Below are 18,280 nucleotides of genomic sequence, written 5' to 3'. Positions count from 1 at the left end.
GTCATTGATAATTTTTTGACAAAAATTTGGACAAAATGCTTTGTTTTGACTTTATTGTTTCTTCATCGATATACTATAATAAATATACTATACTATTAGATAAGACAAAGTCAAAGTCAAAACAAAGCAGTGTAACCCTATTGAAATACAGCTTTTCAATAAGGTCTTTTTGAGGTTTGCCAAACAATTTTTTTTTCATTTCACAGAAAATTTTGAAATTTTAACTTTTTATTCCAAATCAGGATGAAAGAATATTTTGAAATATCAGAATTTCCCATGGAGTAGAAATTCCAAGTTTTCAACAGGTCTGATCGGTCAATATCACCTGGGCATCTCCCATTGTGGAGGTACAGGAACAATCTCTTCTGCCATTTACAACCACAGAACATCCTTGTGACAACGACAGTGATTGTTTACATGAAAGAGTGACATCAGGAAAGTACTGGAGAAGTGATTGAGATAAAGATTTTCCCTTTTTGGAAAATAGATTAATAATTCTCTTCACTTTTGTGCTTAATTTTATCTTCCTCTGTGCTGTTCAATGGGCAAAGCTGGAAGATCCATTATGTTCTATTGTATATGCAGTGTCAAACATAATTCCCTCCCTCTTGCCCCCCAACAGAAGTTTAATCCTGTGGACAATAAGGCCCCATTGTTTGATGATAACTAAGATGGATCTATAGAGACCTACAAGATTTGAGTCCTTTCTGTAAGCCATAACAACCGTTTGTTTCTTCTCTACAGCCAATCCTAACAATTTCTGTGTGTGTCTGTAGGCCATGGGCAGCATTGTTTTCTGTGGAGAGTCCATGTCTCTTTAATCATCTCAGTACTCTGGTCCAACAAAGTCCAAATATGCTGATCTTCAGGAAATGGTATAAGTGAAACTGCCAGGGTATGGAGCCATACAAGTGGAGCATGGCGTATACATTTATAGATTACAGTTGATGTTGAACCAGGACAATGCTAATCTGATGATAATTGTAAGGGCACATTTCATAAATGGATCTCAAAGCACTTTACAAGGAAGGTAAGAGTCTTTGTCCCCATTTACAGATGGGGAAACTGAGGCACAGACAGGTGAAGCAACCCCAGGCCAGTGGCCGAGCTGGTAATAGAACCCAGGTCCCAGGAGCTCTGTGCTCGAGGATATGCTGCCTGTCACTGACAAACCAATGACAAAAGTTGGGATGACTTACAATAACTAAATCTGTAGTACTGGAGGTGCCCATTTTGTGACTCCTCTCAAACAGAACAGACACTAGAACTACTCAGCCTTGTTTTGCAGTTCATCCACCCATAAAACTTACAAGAAGACAATCTGACACAGCTATCATCAGCAGCCCAGATTACTTTACACAAGATGTCAGTGCAGATATTTACCACTTTGACAAATATAGTTCAAAGAGACATAAGCAAAGAACTAGGATGATACAAGACATAAAGTTTAGAAGCATAAAGTTTACAAAAACTTAGATGATAAGAAAATGTACCATTATGCCACCGATGTCATCTTCAGGTTGAAAAAAGAACACCAGGCAGGCACATTTTGGGCTTAGTTTCATTTCGCAATGCTTCATGTTTCAGTAATTAACCATCAGAGATATCCTCAACTTATTTTCAATTTCAATTTCCAATTTGCAAGATCTCTCCAGCAAGAAACCATAGTCCCACAGAAGTACGAGATGGGAAAAGTCACTCTGCATTTCTCAGTGCTCGTTTTAAAAGTCCTGCAAATGGAGATAGTACTCTTGGGAGACTACTCCACAGTCTGATAGCTCTACACTCATCCAAAATTTTGTCTTTCTAAATTACATTCCATTACCCCGACTTGTACCTCCCATAGACTACACTAAATATCCAGTGGTTTCAGAGTAGCAGCTGTGTTAGTCTGTTTTTGCAAAAAGAAAAGGAGTACTTGTGGCACCTTAGAGACTAACAAATTTGTTAGTCTCTAAGATGCCACAAGTACTCCTTTTCTTTTTACTAAATATCCAAGCTATACATGTTTTAATCTTTCCTCATAAATTAGCCCATCTCATTCCCTAATCATTTTTCTTCCTCTCCTCTGAACTTGCCCCAGTTTGTCACTATCTTCTGCTAATATGGCGTTGAGAATAGGCTAAATGTAAACATTCTCAGTCCTGCCTGAATATCTGGTTCTATGCTGCCCACTCTCCCTCTCTGCTTAACTGGTGTGTCAGAGGTAGGATGGGGGGTGGCCCAGCAGTCCCTTTGGCTGGCTGTTTCAGTACTTGACTGGCCCAGACTCAGAGACCTTTTCCCCTGAGCTCCAGTCTTGGTGTAGTTCACAGTCTAGCCCATTACTTCTATCAAAACCCAAAAAATACATTCAGATATATTTCATTTGGGGCCCAAGTCACAATGAGTAGTTCCTTTCTCCTTGAGTAGCCCCATTAAAGTCAATAGGATAACTTGTGGAGCAAGGTGTTACAGAGCATGAAGAGTCTCAGAATCTGGCCCTTATGCTATTATACGAGGGAAAAGGTGCAAAGTAAAGGGAAAAGGTGCAAAGAATATTTCTTATTTAAAATAATAAAAAAGGATTAACCCATTGTACATTATTTGGAGTACTGAGCTGGTTTAAATGCTAAGAGAATTAGAAATACCCAAAACCCAATAGCTCAGTGTAGCTCAGAAGGTTCCTTCATTGCTAATGATGAAATCAAACACAAAATTTGTTTTCTTTATGTCTGATGTGAAGTAGACGTTCTTGAAACTAAGTGTTGAGCTGATATTGTTGCAGTATATCCTTTCATTGAAAAGCCTACTGCATCTTTCAACGCGGGCCACTGATTTATTCGACTCAGCAGCTCCTGACAAGTTATTTCTGTTCCAAGAAGTACATTTTATAGTGCACTTAGATTTTTTTTTTGTCAGAAAAGCCATGAACTGTTTTTAAATTCATGTAAAGGGAATTCTAAGCTATTTCCTTGTTATTTACTGAGGGAAGCTGCTGGTAGATGAATGAGGACTGCATAACCTATGGACTCCCAAGTAACAGGCATACTCAGGCAGCATGAGGGCAAAGATTATGTGGAAAATACATTTTAAAATATATCAGAGCAAATAATAAAGTGTCTTTGAAAGACACCAGTTAAGAAATTTGTGACAGAGAATAGCCTCTGGTATTCATGGCTCAGGAACACACCCATGTCTTTGTTTTCATAAGTGGGACAATCAGACTGGTTTCCATGTAAAGTTGTCCATGTAAAACTGTAGTTGTTTAGTTTGTAGGGAAAATTGCCCCACTCTGGATGATACCGAATCCTAAATAACTAGATAAAACACAGTACTGTGTGGAATTAATACCAATATTTCTTGATGCCTAGGGACAGCTGTGTTTTATACTTTGAAACAAACCTTCCTGTTTGCAAGATAATTAAAACACCGATCCAGCAAAGGACTTAAGCACATGTTTAATCTAAGCACGTGAACAGGATCCTTGGCTTTAGTTTCTTGTTAAGCATGCCCTTTAAGGAATCAGTGCCTAAATCCAGAAACTCCATTCAGCATTTATAGTTTGACTTTCTTTTTGATCCTTAATATTATAGTTGGAGCATCAGGATTAATATTCACAGCTCTGTGGGTACTTTACAAGTCCATACATGGAGACAAAGGGCTATTAGGACAGGATAAAAAGTGATTAGTTTAGGGCACAACAAGGAAATTTAGGTTAAATATTAGAACTTTATAAATATGCAAACAATTAGACAATGGAACAAGCTGCCAAGAGTCACTCTGGAATTACCACCAATTGGGATATACAAGGCAAGACTTGAAATTCAACTATTGGTGGTACTCTATGGAGAATATGAAATGTATCCAGTCACAATGCAAGGGAAGATGATAGAATAACTGAAAAGAGGTTCTTTCCAACTCCAAATTCTGTACTCAGCAATATTTTGTATGTAGCGTCACTAGCATTCTGAAATGCTTAGCATTTTCTTACTATTTCTTGTGCATCCTAAATGATCAATAAAGGAAACAAAACACTGCTTTAGCAACCTTTATATGGAAACTTCCAGGTGCACATATAAAAATAACTTTACTTTTCTGGTAAGTGCATTTACAACCAAAAGTAATAGTAGCAATGCACCCAATTTGTTAATCCTTTTGTGAGCTTCCTGTGGCTTCCTAGTTTTGCTTCCTGAGCTCCCTGTAGCTTCTCAGTTTTGCTTTTCCAATAGATACAATTTCATAGCTTTTGTACCTGTTGGAATGCTTCACTTTAGACTGAATGGGGATCTCCATAAGGCTACGTCTACACCACACCTGTTGGGTATGTGTAGCTATACACGGCAGTGAAAAAGCAAGCTCTACGTGTCAGTGAAAGGCTCTGGCAGAGGGGAGACAGCGGGAAAAGGTTGATGGAGTCTTTCCTTCTAAATGTCACCCTAATTACAAATGAGAGAGGATGTTGAAATTAACAACATGGGAAGGATTCTAATGAGATACTGTTTACATTCTGACAGGTTTCAGAGTAGCAGCCGTGTTAATCTGTATTCACAAAAAGAAAAGGAGTACTTGTGGCACCTTAGAGACTAACAAATTTATTTGAGCATAAGCTTTCGTGAGCTACAATTCACTTCATCGTATAAGATAACGGCTTGTTCTAAACCACAGAGTTTCTTAACAGATAATACTAATTTGGATGTTTCATCTACAACCAATGGTATTAAAAATATCATGGCACTTGCAATATTTGCCATTCTCAGCACAGGGAATCCTGCAAATATCATGGTAAAGGTAAACACAATGGTAATGGATTAACAGCCTCCTCTGTAGCAATGTTTTCCTTCTCGTTACTGTAATAAATCAACACGCACCTGTATTGTTTAAAACACTCAGTTTAATCCATGAAAATATGATAAAGGAGAGATACGAAAACAATGCACTTCAATATTAGTGTTTGTTTTCAAATTTGCAGCTGGTTTAAATTGAATTCCTTTCATTGACTTCATAGGAGCTCAGGCCATATTACTCAATTACTAGTCTAAAGAACAGCTCACTAGTTCTCTAAAACAATGTTACACTTTATGGTACACGTATGTCACAAGGCACACGTATTTTAGCTGCAATAAGCCCACAGGAAGTAATCCTGGCCCTTTGAAGTCAAGGAGAGTTTTGCCACTGATGGCAATGGAGCCAGGATCTCACCCCAGTCTCTAAGTCACGGGAGAGTTAAATACCTTTTTTACGCAGAAGGACACTGGCATGCTTACGTCCATTTCGGTTTTCCACGTGGCAGGTGTAGTTAGCCAGGTCTGCCTCCCCAACAACATCAAAGGTTAATGTTAATTCCACTTCTTTCTCTCCAAGATGTTCTTTGAGGAGTCTGAAAGGAAGAGTGATGTCTCCTCTTAGTCTGATGGGGACAGGGTCCCCATGAAAAGATCAACATATGCCACACAGTGTACAAAAAGCCACAGGTTGCCTTCCACTTACCCAGCATGGAAGAGACCTGAAGGGGCCCCCAACAGGTGCAGGAGAAATGGGAGGATCATGCAGAGGGAAAGACAGCTATGAGGCCACAGTTAAGAGTAAGATGAGGATGTGCTGCAGAAGCAGGATTGCGTACTGTGTTCTGGTGGAAAACCTACGAAAGCAGGTATGCAGCTCTGTGGAAAGCCAGGGATCTGTGGGATTCTGCTCTGCCCCTTTTATGGGCACGCCATGTGGAGGATCAAGGATTTACGGCTCAGACTTTCACACCTTCTAAGGCACAAAGGGGAAGGGTTTGGGTTGCTGCAATCCTGTAGCAGCAGAATTTTTGGTGAAGTGAACGGGCAGTTCTATGCGGCAACTGGATGGCAGGACTGGCCGAAGAGAGTTTTAGGCCAGAGGTATAACGAGTCCTTTCCTTTCACGGAATTGCACTAGTGCTAACGTGTAAAAATCAAACCCAACCAATACAAACAAACCCAGATGGGTTTTGATGATGGCACTGTAAAAGACATCTAACGAGGTCACAACAGGAAATGCAGTGTCGACATAATCAGCTCTGTAGCCAACGGAATCACTTCAGCCCTCTTAGTGTATTATTGCATAATACGTGAGAAAAATGCATCAGGAACTCTGCGCAGCACTCACAAATAATGTAATATTATAATGACTATAGCACAGTTTTCCTATAGCACAGTGTATAATGCAGTGCACTAAGCGTGCTTAAGGGCACATCTTTAATCTAATTAGATCGGGTGTACTGGAGCCGCGAAGCCAAGGAAGCATGGGCTGTACAAACCTGCCTGGGATCCTGGTAACGTGGATGGCTTGCCCATGCTGCAGTGGCTTCACTGCTTTGCTACCTGAGCTAGCTAGATCAATGCTAGATCAGGTATGTCTACATATGCTGCAATCACAATGGTATAGACACTCTTAAAATAAATTAAAGTTCCCCAAAGAACAGAATCCCTTCCCCAAGGAAGTTACACACTAAAGCCCAAAAGAACAGCAACTGACTTGTTTATCATTTGTATTGCAGAGCCAGATGGAAAAGCTCCCCACCCCTGCCAAGGAAAACATTGACTTTTCATAAAAAAAACCCAAGATCTGAAAACTTTTGGCTGAAACAAAAATGTTTTGATTTCGGGGTTTTCAATGAAAAGACAAAATTTTCCATGGAAAGTATCTCACTTCATTAAAAAACCCAATTGTTTCTCCCCACTGAAAAACAATTTAGATAGACAATTTTCAACCAGGTACAGGTCGGGATAGGGGCCCTATTGTTCTCAGTGCTAGATTTTCAGAAGAGCTCAGGACCAGATTTTCATGTGCTTGGCACCTATCCTGGGTTCAAATTTTCTCAAGGTAAAGGTATCTGGCAGCTACCATTGTGACATGGCCAGATCTTCAAAAGAGCTCAGCACCAAACATGCAGTCAGCATGCAGAGCACTTTGGGAAATCTGGCAACACATTTTGATGTCTAAATGAGAGTGGACAACTTTTGAAAATCTGATCGAAAGTAAGAGATGGTTTCAGCTGTAACCTCGGGATCTGGAGTTTGAACACTCCCAAAATCTGTGGGTGGTTAGATCCAGGATCCAGATCCTGACTATTACAAGGGTCAAGTCCAGAATTTGGATTTGCATCCTGTTTCTGACCACCCCTACAGTCTGGGTGTGCATCGTGCTTGTGACTCAAATGCCACTCTTAACCACATGTCTACAGTATGTTAATCACATTCAATTCTGCCTCTAAAACCAAGAAACCTTATGCAATCTGAGACACACTCTCAGAAACCATACTGGAGGGAGACACATTCTCTCTAGTTACACTGTATCTGCACAAGTGTGTTGAGAATTAGAACTGCCCCACTCCTAGCATATCTTTGAATTTTGGAAAAGTTTGAATTGCTTCTTTTTGCAAAACTATCTTCAATTCTTGTGTACTTCTGCAGTTCCTGGTTTTGGCACAGACTGCAAAGGCTGAAATACTGCATGAAAAGCTGAATTTGCATAATTTCTGGACAGAAAGAAGCCACTCAGACTGCAGACTCAGATTTTTGCTTGCATTCCATCTGTCTGAATCATTACACGTCCAATTAATCAAGTCCATTTTCTTTATATATATTCTTTGTATCTGTTGAGATAGTTACCCCTGGCCTGTCTTTCTTCTCTGTTGGTAAACAATATGCTCCCCATTTTGGTCCACAAATCACGCTGCAGGGAAGGAAGAAAATAGCTAATAGAGAAGATATCTGGGGGCATTAATCAGAAGCACTTCATGAATTTTCAGGGGTTCTCAGGCTTAGATTTATTATAATGAGCAAATCTTACACACAGTGACAATTATAAAGATAGTTCAAAATTATGATAAAATAAACTATTATTCCAAAGCCATTTAAAATTAAAGTACCAGTCATTCCCCCTACACTTAAATAATGCAGAATCATCTAAAAAGAGCTCTCTTAAAAAAAAGGATTTACACTTGGACTGAGAATCATTGTCACTTATCCTGTTGCTAATTAAAATGGCAGAGAAATAAACTCAGTAGAAGGGGACCTAATCATGGAAATGAGAAGAGACACTTAAATATTGTGGTGAGCTGGGTTAAAGGCAGCAAACTGCAGGAAGCTCCGAATGGGGTTAGATCTTTCATTTGCTTTTTACCCGCAGAACAGAGCTCATGACAAATTCCTGTAAATGTGTTACATACGAACACAGAATATTACAAGATGTGCAATCTCTAAGTGGCTGCATTTTGTAACTGATCCTGTGAATGGACAAGCCATGTTTTCTGGGAAGTACAGAAGAATTTTAACAAACTCAGGCCCTGAACCTGCAAAGGGATCCACATACACAGGGAGAAACCCTGGTCCCATTGAAGTCAGTGGGATTTTTGCCATTGGATCACCCAGGGATCCAAATTCCCATGCAGCAACTTGAGATATAATGTCTTAGATGCAGATCACTACAGTCACTCTCATTGATGTTAGACACATAAGTGTACATACAGGTGGCTCTCTTTGCAGGATTAGGGCTTCATTAATCAACATGTGATCTACAGCCACATCTGTAGGCGAACTCCCGCCCTGTGATGTATACTTCTCATAAATAGCCAAGGATCTGGGCCACTACTTCTAACAGGCACAAAAACCCTGCTTGTTCCCTCAAGAAAGATAGATTGTAGATGAAAGGACACATATGTAGACACTTCCAAACTGAACTAACAAGCTGTGGTGGGCTTCATCACTGAATCACTCCCCACCTCATTCCCTGTTCTTTGCCTGTATATTGTCTTTTAAGATTGGAAGCTCTTATATACATATATATACAATATAGGGGAGGGTCATCATCTTCCTACTTGTCTATAAAGCACTCAAGGGTATGTCTGTACTGTAATGGGTCCTGGAGCAGTGAAGCTGAGACAGCATGGACTTCAGTGTAAGTTGTACAAACCTGCCTGGGCTGGAACCAGTGACCTGAGTGGCTAGCCTATGCTGCTGTGGTTCACTGCTCCAGTACCTGAGCTAGCTAGATTAATGCTAGCTCAGGCATGTCTACGCGAGCTGCATACACATCCTGTGACTGCAGTGTGGCCACACCCTAACCCGCTAGATAAATAGCTATAGTAATTTTGCTTTCTTACATCTCGTAGTGGAATAGAAGCTTCACGTATTCTTGAAGCATTTTGCACCTGTTAATTGACTTGTGTGGGTGAGAGAGCAGAGAGCGAGATAAATCAGTGAGGGAAAATGAGGCTTTCAATTTAAAATGTCCCCATTCACATCTTTTCATGCATTGAATAGGAATTAAATTATTTCCATTTTAAAAACTGAGAAGCTTTTTGTGGGGAGAAAATAAAAGACAAATATATTTTCCAAGACAAGCATTATAAGGGATTTGTAAACTGTTTTATGGTGTTGCATGAGGACAAAAATATTAGCAATTTATAGGGTGATTTGTAAAGTAAGATTTATAGTGGACAATATATCTCTTATGTGGCAAAGGAATAGAATTGAAATTCACTGAGAACTCCTTTGATAATCAGATGCAATTCACAACTCTGCAGGCAGGCTTAAAGACTGTTATTCCTTGTTTAATAGCACTGGTTCAATTTCCATGACATTTTTATTACTGTGTGGAAATCCCACCCCTGGGCAAGAAGAACATGGGCAAGGTCTGAACCCCCCACTTCCCTACAGTTTTCTATCCTTTGGTGAATTTAATTCAAGGGGAAGGCAAGTGAGGGAGGTAGGAGAGGGCCCTTCTCACTTAGAAAAAGAAGACCTTGCCTTTGATTTGCCCCAACAATGCTAATCACTACCTCACGGTGATCAGACCTCACTCTCTTTGTCATGCCATCTCACAACCCCTTGATAAAGCACTCCAGACCCAGTTCTACAGCCCTTACCCAAGCTGAATACCTATCACACATGCACATAGTCCCATGGATACGACTTCAAAAGGAATATGTCTGAGTACACATTGTAGTGATCTCCTAAGAAAGCACAGTTTCCTTCACTGTCAATTATTAATATTAGAGGTGGAAATGTATCATAGATTCTCTGGAGTGTCACATGACTGTGTACAAAAGACCTCACCAGTTATATTAAATTCTCTTCAGAACAGAAAAGAGTAGCTTAAATCTTGTGTAAAGGAAAATATCTGAAGTAGCAAGGGAAGACTCAGATTAAGTTTGAAAAGCGAAGGGATGAACTTCTAACCTTCTCTGAGATATAAAGTAGAGATACAGCTTTAGACTCTTAGCAACAGAAAAATGCCTGGAGACTCATTGGTCCGATTGTATCAATGCCCAGTTACTGCAAGTTTATCTCAGCATTTAAAGGGACACACCTATGGCTGCTGCATCTACAGCAGAATGGTAGGAAAAGTGTCAAATAGACAGGGTCTACCATTGCTAATCAATTTCTAAGCATCAGTTGCATATCTTTTATCTTGGAAAAGATCAATAACAATGACTGGATGGAAGATATGGGCAGGCTTGCAGTGCGCTAACATGACAGCAGTGTTTAGTGTTGAATTAAGAGGGCATGGTCAATCTGAGATGTAGACAACAGTGGTCACCATGAGAAAGTCAACTTTGCAAACAGTTATCATGTGGTTGCTGTGGTTATTTCCAAATCAAAGAAAAGGCGTGAACTCTGGCACCTAAAATAACAGCATTCGAGCTGTTGGCAAGTGCTGAGATTTTAATGCTGACCATGGTCTATAAAAGCAAGAGGGGATATATGGTGCTGTTAGATGTACTGAAGAGAAGACACACTTGAATTGCTATCAGTTTATACACTGAGTTAAAGGATTTTAACTGGGGGAAAATGTGCAATTAGTTAAGAGGAACAATTAGATGGGGAAACGGAACACAATTGCAACTTAACCTCCAATTCAATCAAAGAAGTTGAGAAGGCACCAGATAAAGACACCAATTGTAATCTGTGCTAAGGGCTCACTGTTAGTTTAATGCCATCCCCAACCTGCCCTCCGGAGTGGAGTGCATGCTGGGCAGCAGGAGGGAGCATGGTCAGATCATGCTTGTCTCCAGGAATCTCTGGCAAGTGTGAACGGATGTGTGGCAGCCAACTTTGACTCCCACGTTCCCTTGCGGCACTGGGCAGAGATTCACTGTGGCTGGGAACCTAGCCCGATGTACTTCTACTGAAAGATATTGCTACTCCTGGGGTAAAGTCTACGCCCATGCAGTCTATGCAGTTCTCAAAGAAGTCAGTGGAAGAGGCATGCATGTAATTTGGGGCAGAACTAGGGACTGAGTTTGGAATCAAGAGATGTTCCAGGGGAGTGATAAAAATCATTCTGTTGCTATAATGGAATTTCCATATGAAGAGTTTTTAAAATGATCATTAATACAGGCGGCAGTTTGCTAGAATTTTATATTGGCGGTCATTAGACAGCACAGCAACTGTGCAACAAAAACCCTTCTTACTTTTTGTGAGGAATCTTACATGTGACTAAGGGGCAATTTTGAGTCAGTTATTTTGGATTTCTTTGATAATTTGCAGTTAAAGATGGGTCTTAAACAGGTAAGAGGTGGAAGATGTGAAAAGAACCTGGGTTGTTTTAGTACTTTTATTCATCATTTGTCAAGGAGAATTGGGAGCACCAGTGAGCTGGGCAAACATAGAGGAAGATGTGGGTCCTACTCAAGAAGCTTTTAGTCAGGGAATTATTAATGAGGGATGACAAGGGAATACAGTGAAGTACAAATTCCATGAACTACGAGGTTCATTTGGACTCATAAAAATTAACGGAGACACATATTATGAAGGATTCTTTTCATTAAAACTTTTACAACAAGCAATGGTCAGCAATCTGAATGTCTGATGACACAAAAAAGGCACAAGATGGGTAACAAACACCTCACGATTATTTGTTTCTCTGCAGAAAGGAACACATACACACGTAGAGAAGGCACTGGTTAAGTTATGTGCACTGTACATAGCTCTATGCTGGCTGGGCAAGTAGAAGAGAAACAGTGTGGAAATCTCTGGCAGATGGCTATCCATCTTTAGGATTAACATCGATACTGAAAATAACATTAATTTCCCAAGAGCAGCCACTTGGGGCAAATGTAGTGGACAATATCATTATAGTTAAAGGCCAAAAACAACCCTCAGGACATTCAGAAGCATGTCAGCGGTAGCCTAGGGAATTTGGTGACATATCCTCAGAACACATGGATAGACACACTGTCTTTAGAGTATAATCAGAAGCAATGAGCTAATGTTGCACTGGTTCACAGCCATCCATCACTTTTTAGACAAGAAAATCATTTTCAGTTCAAATTAAAAAGGCGTTAAAAACATTCTCTGTTGGGCCATACCATTTTCTTAACAGTAAAATAAACACTCCAAACAGTACCTGATTTCCCCTTCTCTAATGTGACCTTCTAGTTCTTCAATGAATTTTTCCCCTCTCATCCAGTAGATCATGGGGCCTGATTCGCCACTGAATCCAAAGAATGCTTTGCAGGCAATGCTTAGTGGGTTACCTGAGGATAACATACAGAGAGGAGGTTAGACAAATAAGCATGGATGTCAGTGAAGGAAAATAACTGTGAAAATTCTATTGCTAAAAGCTTTCAATAAAGTTCTTTGTAAAAGACTATAAGGAAAAATAGCCATGAGGCATGAAGGGAAATTACCGTGTGAACTAAAATGTGCAGTGGATAGTAGTGATATAAAACTCTTACGTTATCCATCATTTAAATTTTTTCAGAATGGTATCACATGGACAGTGAGATAGCAGCTACTAGAAATGGTCATAGTGGAAGTCATGTTGGGTTAGTTGCTAAAGGTTCTCAGTTCCATTCCAAAATTGGCCACTATCATGAGCCAGTAGGAAAGTCACTAAATCTATGTGCTTCTGTCTACTCTTCTGTAAAATGGGTGTAATAATTCCTACTTCACATGTGTACTGTTCATAAAGCATTTAAAGCCTCTGAAGTAAAGGTTGTGTGTAACGGCAAGGGTGCAACAAGAGGAGCAATGGTCATATCAATCAGATTTGTGAAAAATGATTAAAACTTAAATGACTGATCAGGTAATAAAATAAAGAAGCCTCTTTTCCCATTCTCTCAAAATTTTTTTTTAAAAGAAATAAAACAAAACACAGATGTTCTGCTGCCTCTCTTTTCTCTCCAACGAATCAGGTTCTAGATAAGCTTTCATTGAGACATGACTTTTAGCTATACTAGATAGCCAAAAGGATCATTCAGTGTTTGATTTGCCAGGCCAGATGGTTGCTTGCCTGCCAGTTGTAGTTGTAGATGATACAGCAATAGCAGCCACCATCAGTGAATTTTGGGGAATCTTGCCCATTCCCCGAGTATGCAAATATAGCTGTTGAATCTCTTTCTGTGTGCATATGTCACGGATGTTGCTGAATAGGTTCTGGTGTCCCGAGCTCTAAAGAAAGAAGAAGGGCAATTGGAGCTTGAGCTGATGTCAATGAAAAAGACTTTCAACTGGAATTGGATCAAGACCAGGAGGTGGAAAATGGACTAAATTATATTTAGAAGAACTGTCTTATTGTGCCAGCCATGCTAGTAGTTGAGGATTTTTACATTGAAACATAATGGGCACCTCACTCTTTTAGAGCCCAACTTGAGAAACTTTAAAGGAGCCGGAGTTCCATAAAATGCTAAATACTCAGTGTCTGAAAATTAGGACCATCTAAGTTGTTTCAAGTTGGGCTCACAAAAGCATGAGTCACTTTACGGTACAGTGAGGGAAAGAAAATCTGCAGATCTTGTCTGACAAAAAGACTGTTTCTCCAGAAAACATTGAGAGGAAAAAATGGAAAGGAAAACGGAATGTGTATCATGAAAGTGTGCTAAACAAGGTTTCATGAAAATTGTCACTCTTTACTGTTAGTGTGTTTATTATTTGTAGTTACCTACAGAACATATTGATATCTATAAATATCGATGATATACTGATAGCTTGATGTATAGATTATATATCTACATTAATTCACACACTCCTACAATACTGATTAATGTCATAACAAAGAGACATAAAGGATCAATGAATCAGCAGTCAAATAATATGTATCCAAATGTAGAACTGCTCAGCCTCACTCACTACAAGACAGTATCATGGGAAATGATTCTATGAAATATTCTGGGCCAATCTGCATTCTCACATAGGAACCAATTCTGTGAGGTGCTGACAAGTGTCCTTAACTGTTGTGACTGAGAATTAGTTCTCCAGCTATATACATTTTGCAATATCTATAGATGGCCAATGCCAGGTGTAAATTCTTATTGTGCTGTTTGCCCAGCAGTCATGAAGCACATCAATTTAAGTGATTCCTGGCATGTGGGTGTTCAATCCACGTTTGACTTTAATAGAAAACGACAATTAGAGCAATGTGAAAAAAGGAAAAGGCTAGATGTGGTCTATCAAAAATGACAGTATTTGCCCCTTACTTGGCACACTGTGCTGGCCATTAAGTATTGCTAGAACAGTTTCTTACAGGATGTTTTCTGTTCACTAATCCAGCAGATTCTCGCAGAATCAAATGAAAGAAACAAAAACATTCTGAAGAGATGTCTGATTTCTATAACTGCAAAGTAAATGCCCAGAGAATTGAATGTAGTTATTCACATTAGGTATCACACAAAAGAATTAACATTTTAACTACATTTAAAATTCTCTTACATCATTTAATTAAAAATCAAAGTTCCAAAGAGTTTGTGGGATTCTACAATTTCCTCAATTGTCAATGAGTTCAATTTAAATCCGATAGACATTTTTTTTAAATTAAACATTTTGGTTAAAACTCGGGGAGTGATTAGAGGGATTACTAATGAAGTCAACATTTAATGGAGCCTTTTAAGTCACAGTGCGGAAAGAGTAGAAAAGACTGTTAGATATTATTAATTCTCCTTTTTTTTTACCGGGGGTCACCTTGTTACATTAAAGCCTCTGCTTTTGCTTTCTTCCCCATCTCTGTCAATCAGACATGCTTGTTGTAAACTCCCAGCTGATAAGGCACAACTGCTGGCAACTGGAACTTTTGATAGCCAAATCTTATTGTAAATTTTCATATTTTCACAATAAATGAATATGAATTCTTCAGTACATTTTACCATTTCCCCTTGCATTTCATTTTTCAAAAGAGAATTCCAGCTAAAAACAGCTAGCCAAATCCTGCCGGCCCTTACTGAAGTGATTCCATGGGATGTCTTGGCTAAGGACTGACAAAGGGTTTGCTGTAGAATATTGCTCTGTGTGATTTTGAACATGTTTACTGGGGGCCCGACATATTGTGAAGGTAAATGGCATATTCTGTATCGCATCTCGTCTTGAATATTACACCCTCCCAGCCTCAAACAAATGATGCTTAAAATAACTCTGCAAAAAGAGTTTGATCCTTTAAAAACTGAAATATCATGGCTAAATGAATGGCTCGGAGACTGGTGCACAAAAACAAAAGCTGTATGTAGGTCACAGGATCCAACTGATACATATCGATTTATCTGTTGGCAGGTAGCTTATTTTCTACCTCTTTATACTGGTTGCTATTTGCACTCATAAGAGCACTCATTTAGTCTTTCCTGACTAATTTCTGTTAGTGATTGTAACCAGGCCAGATAGCTCTCATGTGCCCCCCTTGTGGCCTACCATCATGCTACAGGCAGCCTTCCTTAGTTTCCGCTCTTGGACTGTTCAATAAACTAAAAAAACCTCAACCACTTTTGTCCACTCCCATCCTTCTTTGGGTCCCGTTTTATTAAATCAACAAACATTCAAAATAAAGTTTTCCAGTGCATCCAAATGTCTACACAAAACAAAGGCGTCTCTTCTTCCTGCCTGGGACCTTCCCTGTTTTGGCGTGCCCTACCTGGTTGAAGTCTTAGTCCTAACTCCCACTACTCTCCCCTACAGCCTGCTCATTCCTAGCAGTCTCTAATCCCTGAGCATCCCCTCCTTCATTGCAGCCTCCTGCTGCTCTTTACAGGGCAATCACCCTGCTCTCTTGTGTGGCTCAGGCTGTAACCAGGATTGGCTAGCCCCAGCCTCCAGTCCTTAAGGGTGAGGCCTCCTGTTACAGTGATCTTTTCCTCCAGTGGATAGGGCTTAAATTTCTCTCTCCAAATTGCCTGATCCAAAGCCCACTAATGTTAATAAGGCTCCTTGTCATCATTTTCCTTTGGTCAAAAACTCAAAAGTGTGAAACGCTGGGATTTCCCAATTCTTGTACTTGCATTCCACTATACACATGCCATCTTCGGAAGGACTCTCATCCCTACTGCTTTCAGCCTTCTGATGTCTCTTGAATTTAATGCAGCTGTTTCCAGACCATAGAGTAATACTGTCAGTATTTTCACGTTGGGATCAGACATAACATTTTTATCAGTCCATCATTTAATCAGATTAAGTGCAGCATATGTCACTAAAGCACATCTCCTTAAACCTCGTCCTTGATGGACCCATCGGATCTGAACAGACTTCTTAGGTACACGCAAGATTTTACTTGTTCTGTGACTTCACCTCTGCTGCACAGTGACAGGTCAAAGGAATGAAAGGTAACGATGACAACTTCCCCCCTCAAATCTCACAAACCCATTCTGATTTCCCACCCCAAATAGTTACAACATCGGGTAGTTCTATCAGTGTAGTCAGCTGGGTTCTATCTCTGGTTCTTGCCCTGAATTTTCAGGATGAGCTCAGGCAAGCCCACACCCCTGCTGTGCTTCAATTTATCCATCTCTAAAATAGAGATAATACCTACTTCATAAGGGTGTCAAGAGGCTTAATATTGTTAATAAAGTCCTTTGAGATCCTTGGATGAAAGGTGCTCCATCTGTGTCACTCCTTATGACATTTATTTAAAGTGATAGAGTTCTGTCTTCCCCTGCTAGCTATGTAATCCTACCTCAGTCCAATATAACTAGGAAGATGAGAGTAGAGAGGCTGTGGAGAAAAGAGACTAGACCCCATAGAGGCCATGTATGGATGCTCAGAACTGCTGGAAAGCAAGCTATATTTCGTTGGTGCCAATGGATGGATTTAGGTATCTAAATATTGGCACTCAAGTTTGAAAATGTAGGTTGATGACACTCTTGTTGTTTGTGTAGAATACCTTTCAGAAAGGTAAGGATTTCTGATGTAGCCTGGCACATGTACTATCCCTGGAGAATTGTTTTCTAAATAAATAAGTTTTAAAAAATGATGATACTTGGGCAGGGGATGTTTTCCCTTTGGCAATAATCTGATTTTGATATTTGCATAGTACACAATTAAACAATAACCCGAGACAGCTAAAATGGTACTCTTGAGCCTGAATCAGCCCAATATTTGTAGAAGGTCATAATCTGGTCTCTGTACCTGCACCTCTTTTTCAGGAAACTCGATTTGGTGGGGAAATCACTTCTGATAAGATCCACAGGTGCTTCCTTTCTAGAATTGCTTAGACTGCACAGACCTTACTATCATTCTTCAATCTCCCTTCCTCATGAAACACTTCTCCTTATACACTAAAGCACAAAACACTCCACCCAAGCCATAAGAAAAGAGATAAAGCCTTCCAAAGTCAGGTCAGTACTTGGCTGGACTGATGATAGTATAACTCTTTAATCTGGGCAGAGATTCATGACTGCTCTAGCTGCATTCTAGGACAAGAATCTGACCACTCGTATACCAATTTGATGCACATACTGGCTCTCTGGCATGTCTGCTCATCTGCTTTAGTGGCATTCTGCCCTCTCAGAAGGTGGAAAACAGTTTCAACTGGGTTCAGGTGCCAAAACTGGCTACCAAACAAAAGACTGAAGAGGGTGGCCTGCAGAATACAGTTCAGGATACCTCCTTCACAAGGAAATCCTTCTTGTGACAAGCGGTGTCAAGTTAATTCTGCATGGTTCATTTTCTGGATTTGCATCTGCATCTGGATTTGCATCTGAAGCTTTTATAATATATATATATATGGGCCTCATGGGCATTAATACTACTGACTAGCGCCTTTATATGGTATTTTTATCTCAATTGCCTCAATAATGGCTATTGAGCACATGCAGAAGGGAAGATGTGTGCATCTCTGCAGAATCACTCTCTCATTCCAGGCCTTCCTCATCAATGCTTAAGTTTTAACTGGTTCACATTGACAATAGCGCAGGTGTCTTACTCCCTAGAAAGGCACTATATTTCTTGGGAAAGATGCAGTTGGGCTAACAGCTGACAAAGAGCTCTACATCCGTCTTCTCAGACGTTGGCTAGATATCAGCATTTTGTGACCTCTAGAGCTCTCAGCAAGCCAGGGGAGAGAGAGAGAG

General features: G+C 39.9%; 1 protein-coding gene across 6 annotated transcripts in view; it reads right to left on the bottom strand.

Annotated features, from left to right (window-relative positions):
* Positions 1-18,280, bottom strand: part of IL1RAPL2 (interleukin 1 receptor accessory protein like 2) — a 569,055-nt gene that overhangs the window by 18,705 nt on the left and 532,070 nt on the right. For all 6 annotated transcript variants that reach the window (XM_043492438.1, XM_043492441.1, XM_038417782.2 and 3 more), the window contains 2 exons: positions 12,361-12,490; positions 5,214-5,359 (listed from right to left, as the gene is read on the bottom strand). In XM_043492438.1, coding sequence (XP_043348373.1) covers positions 5,214-5,359; positions 12,361-12,490 — 276 coding nt within the window. The remainder of the gene's footprint in view (positions 1-5,213; positions 5,360-12,360; positions 12,491-18,280) is intronic.

This window comes from Dermochelys coriacea, chromosome 9 (genome assembly GCF_009764565.3).
Source record: "Dermochelys coriacea isolate rDerCor1 chromosome 9, rDerCor1.pri.v4, whole genome shotgun sequence".
Taxonomy (NCBI): Eukaryota; Metazoa; Chordata; order Testudines; family Dermochelyidae; genus Dermochelys; species Dermochelys coriacea.
The sequence above is the reverse complement of the archived record's forward strand: the minus strand, read 5'-3'. Positions and strand labels throughout refer to the sequence as shown.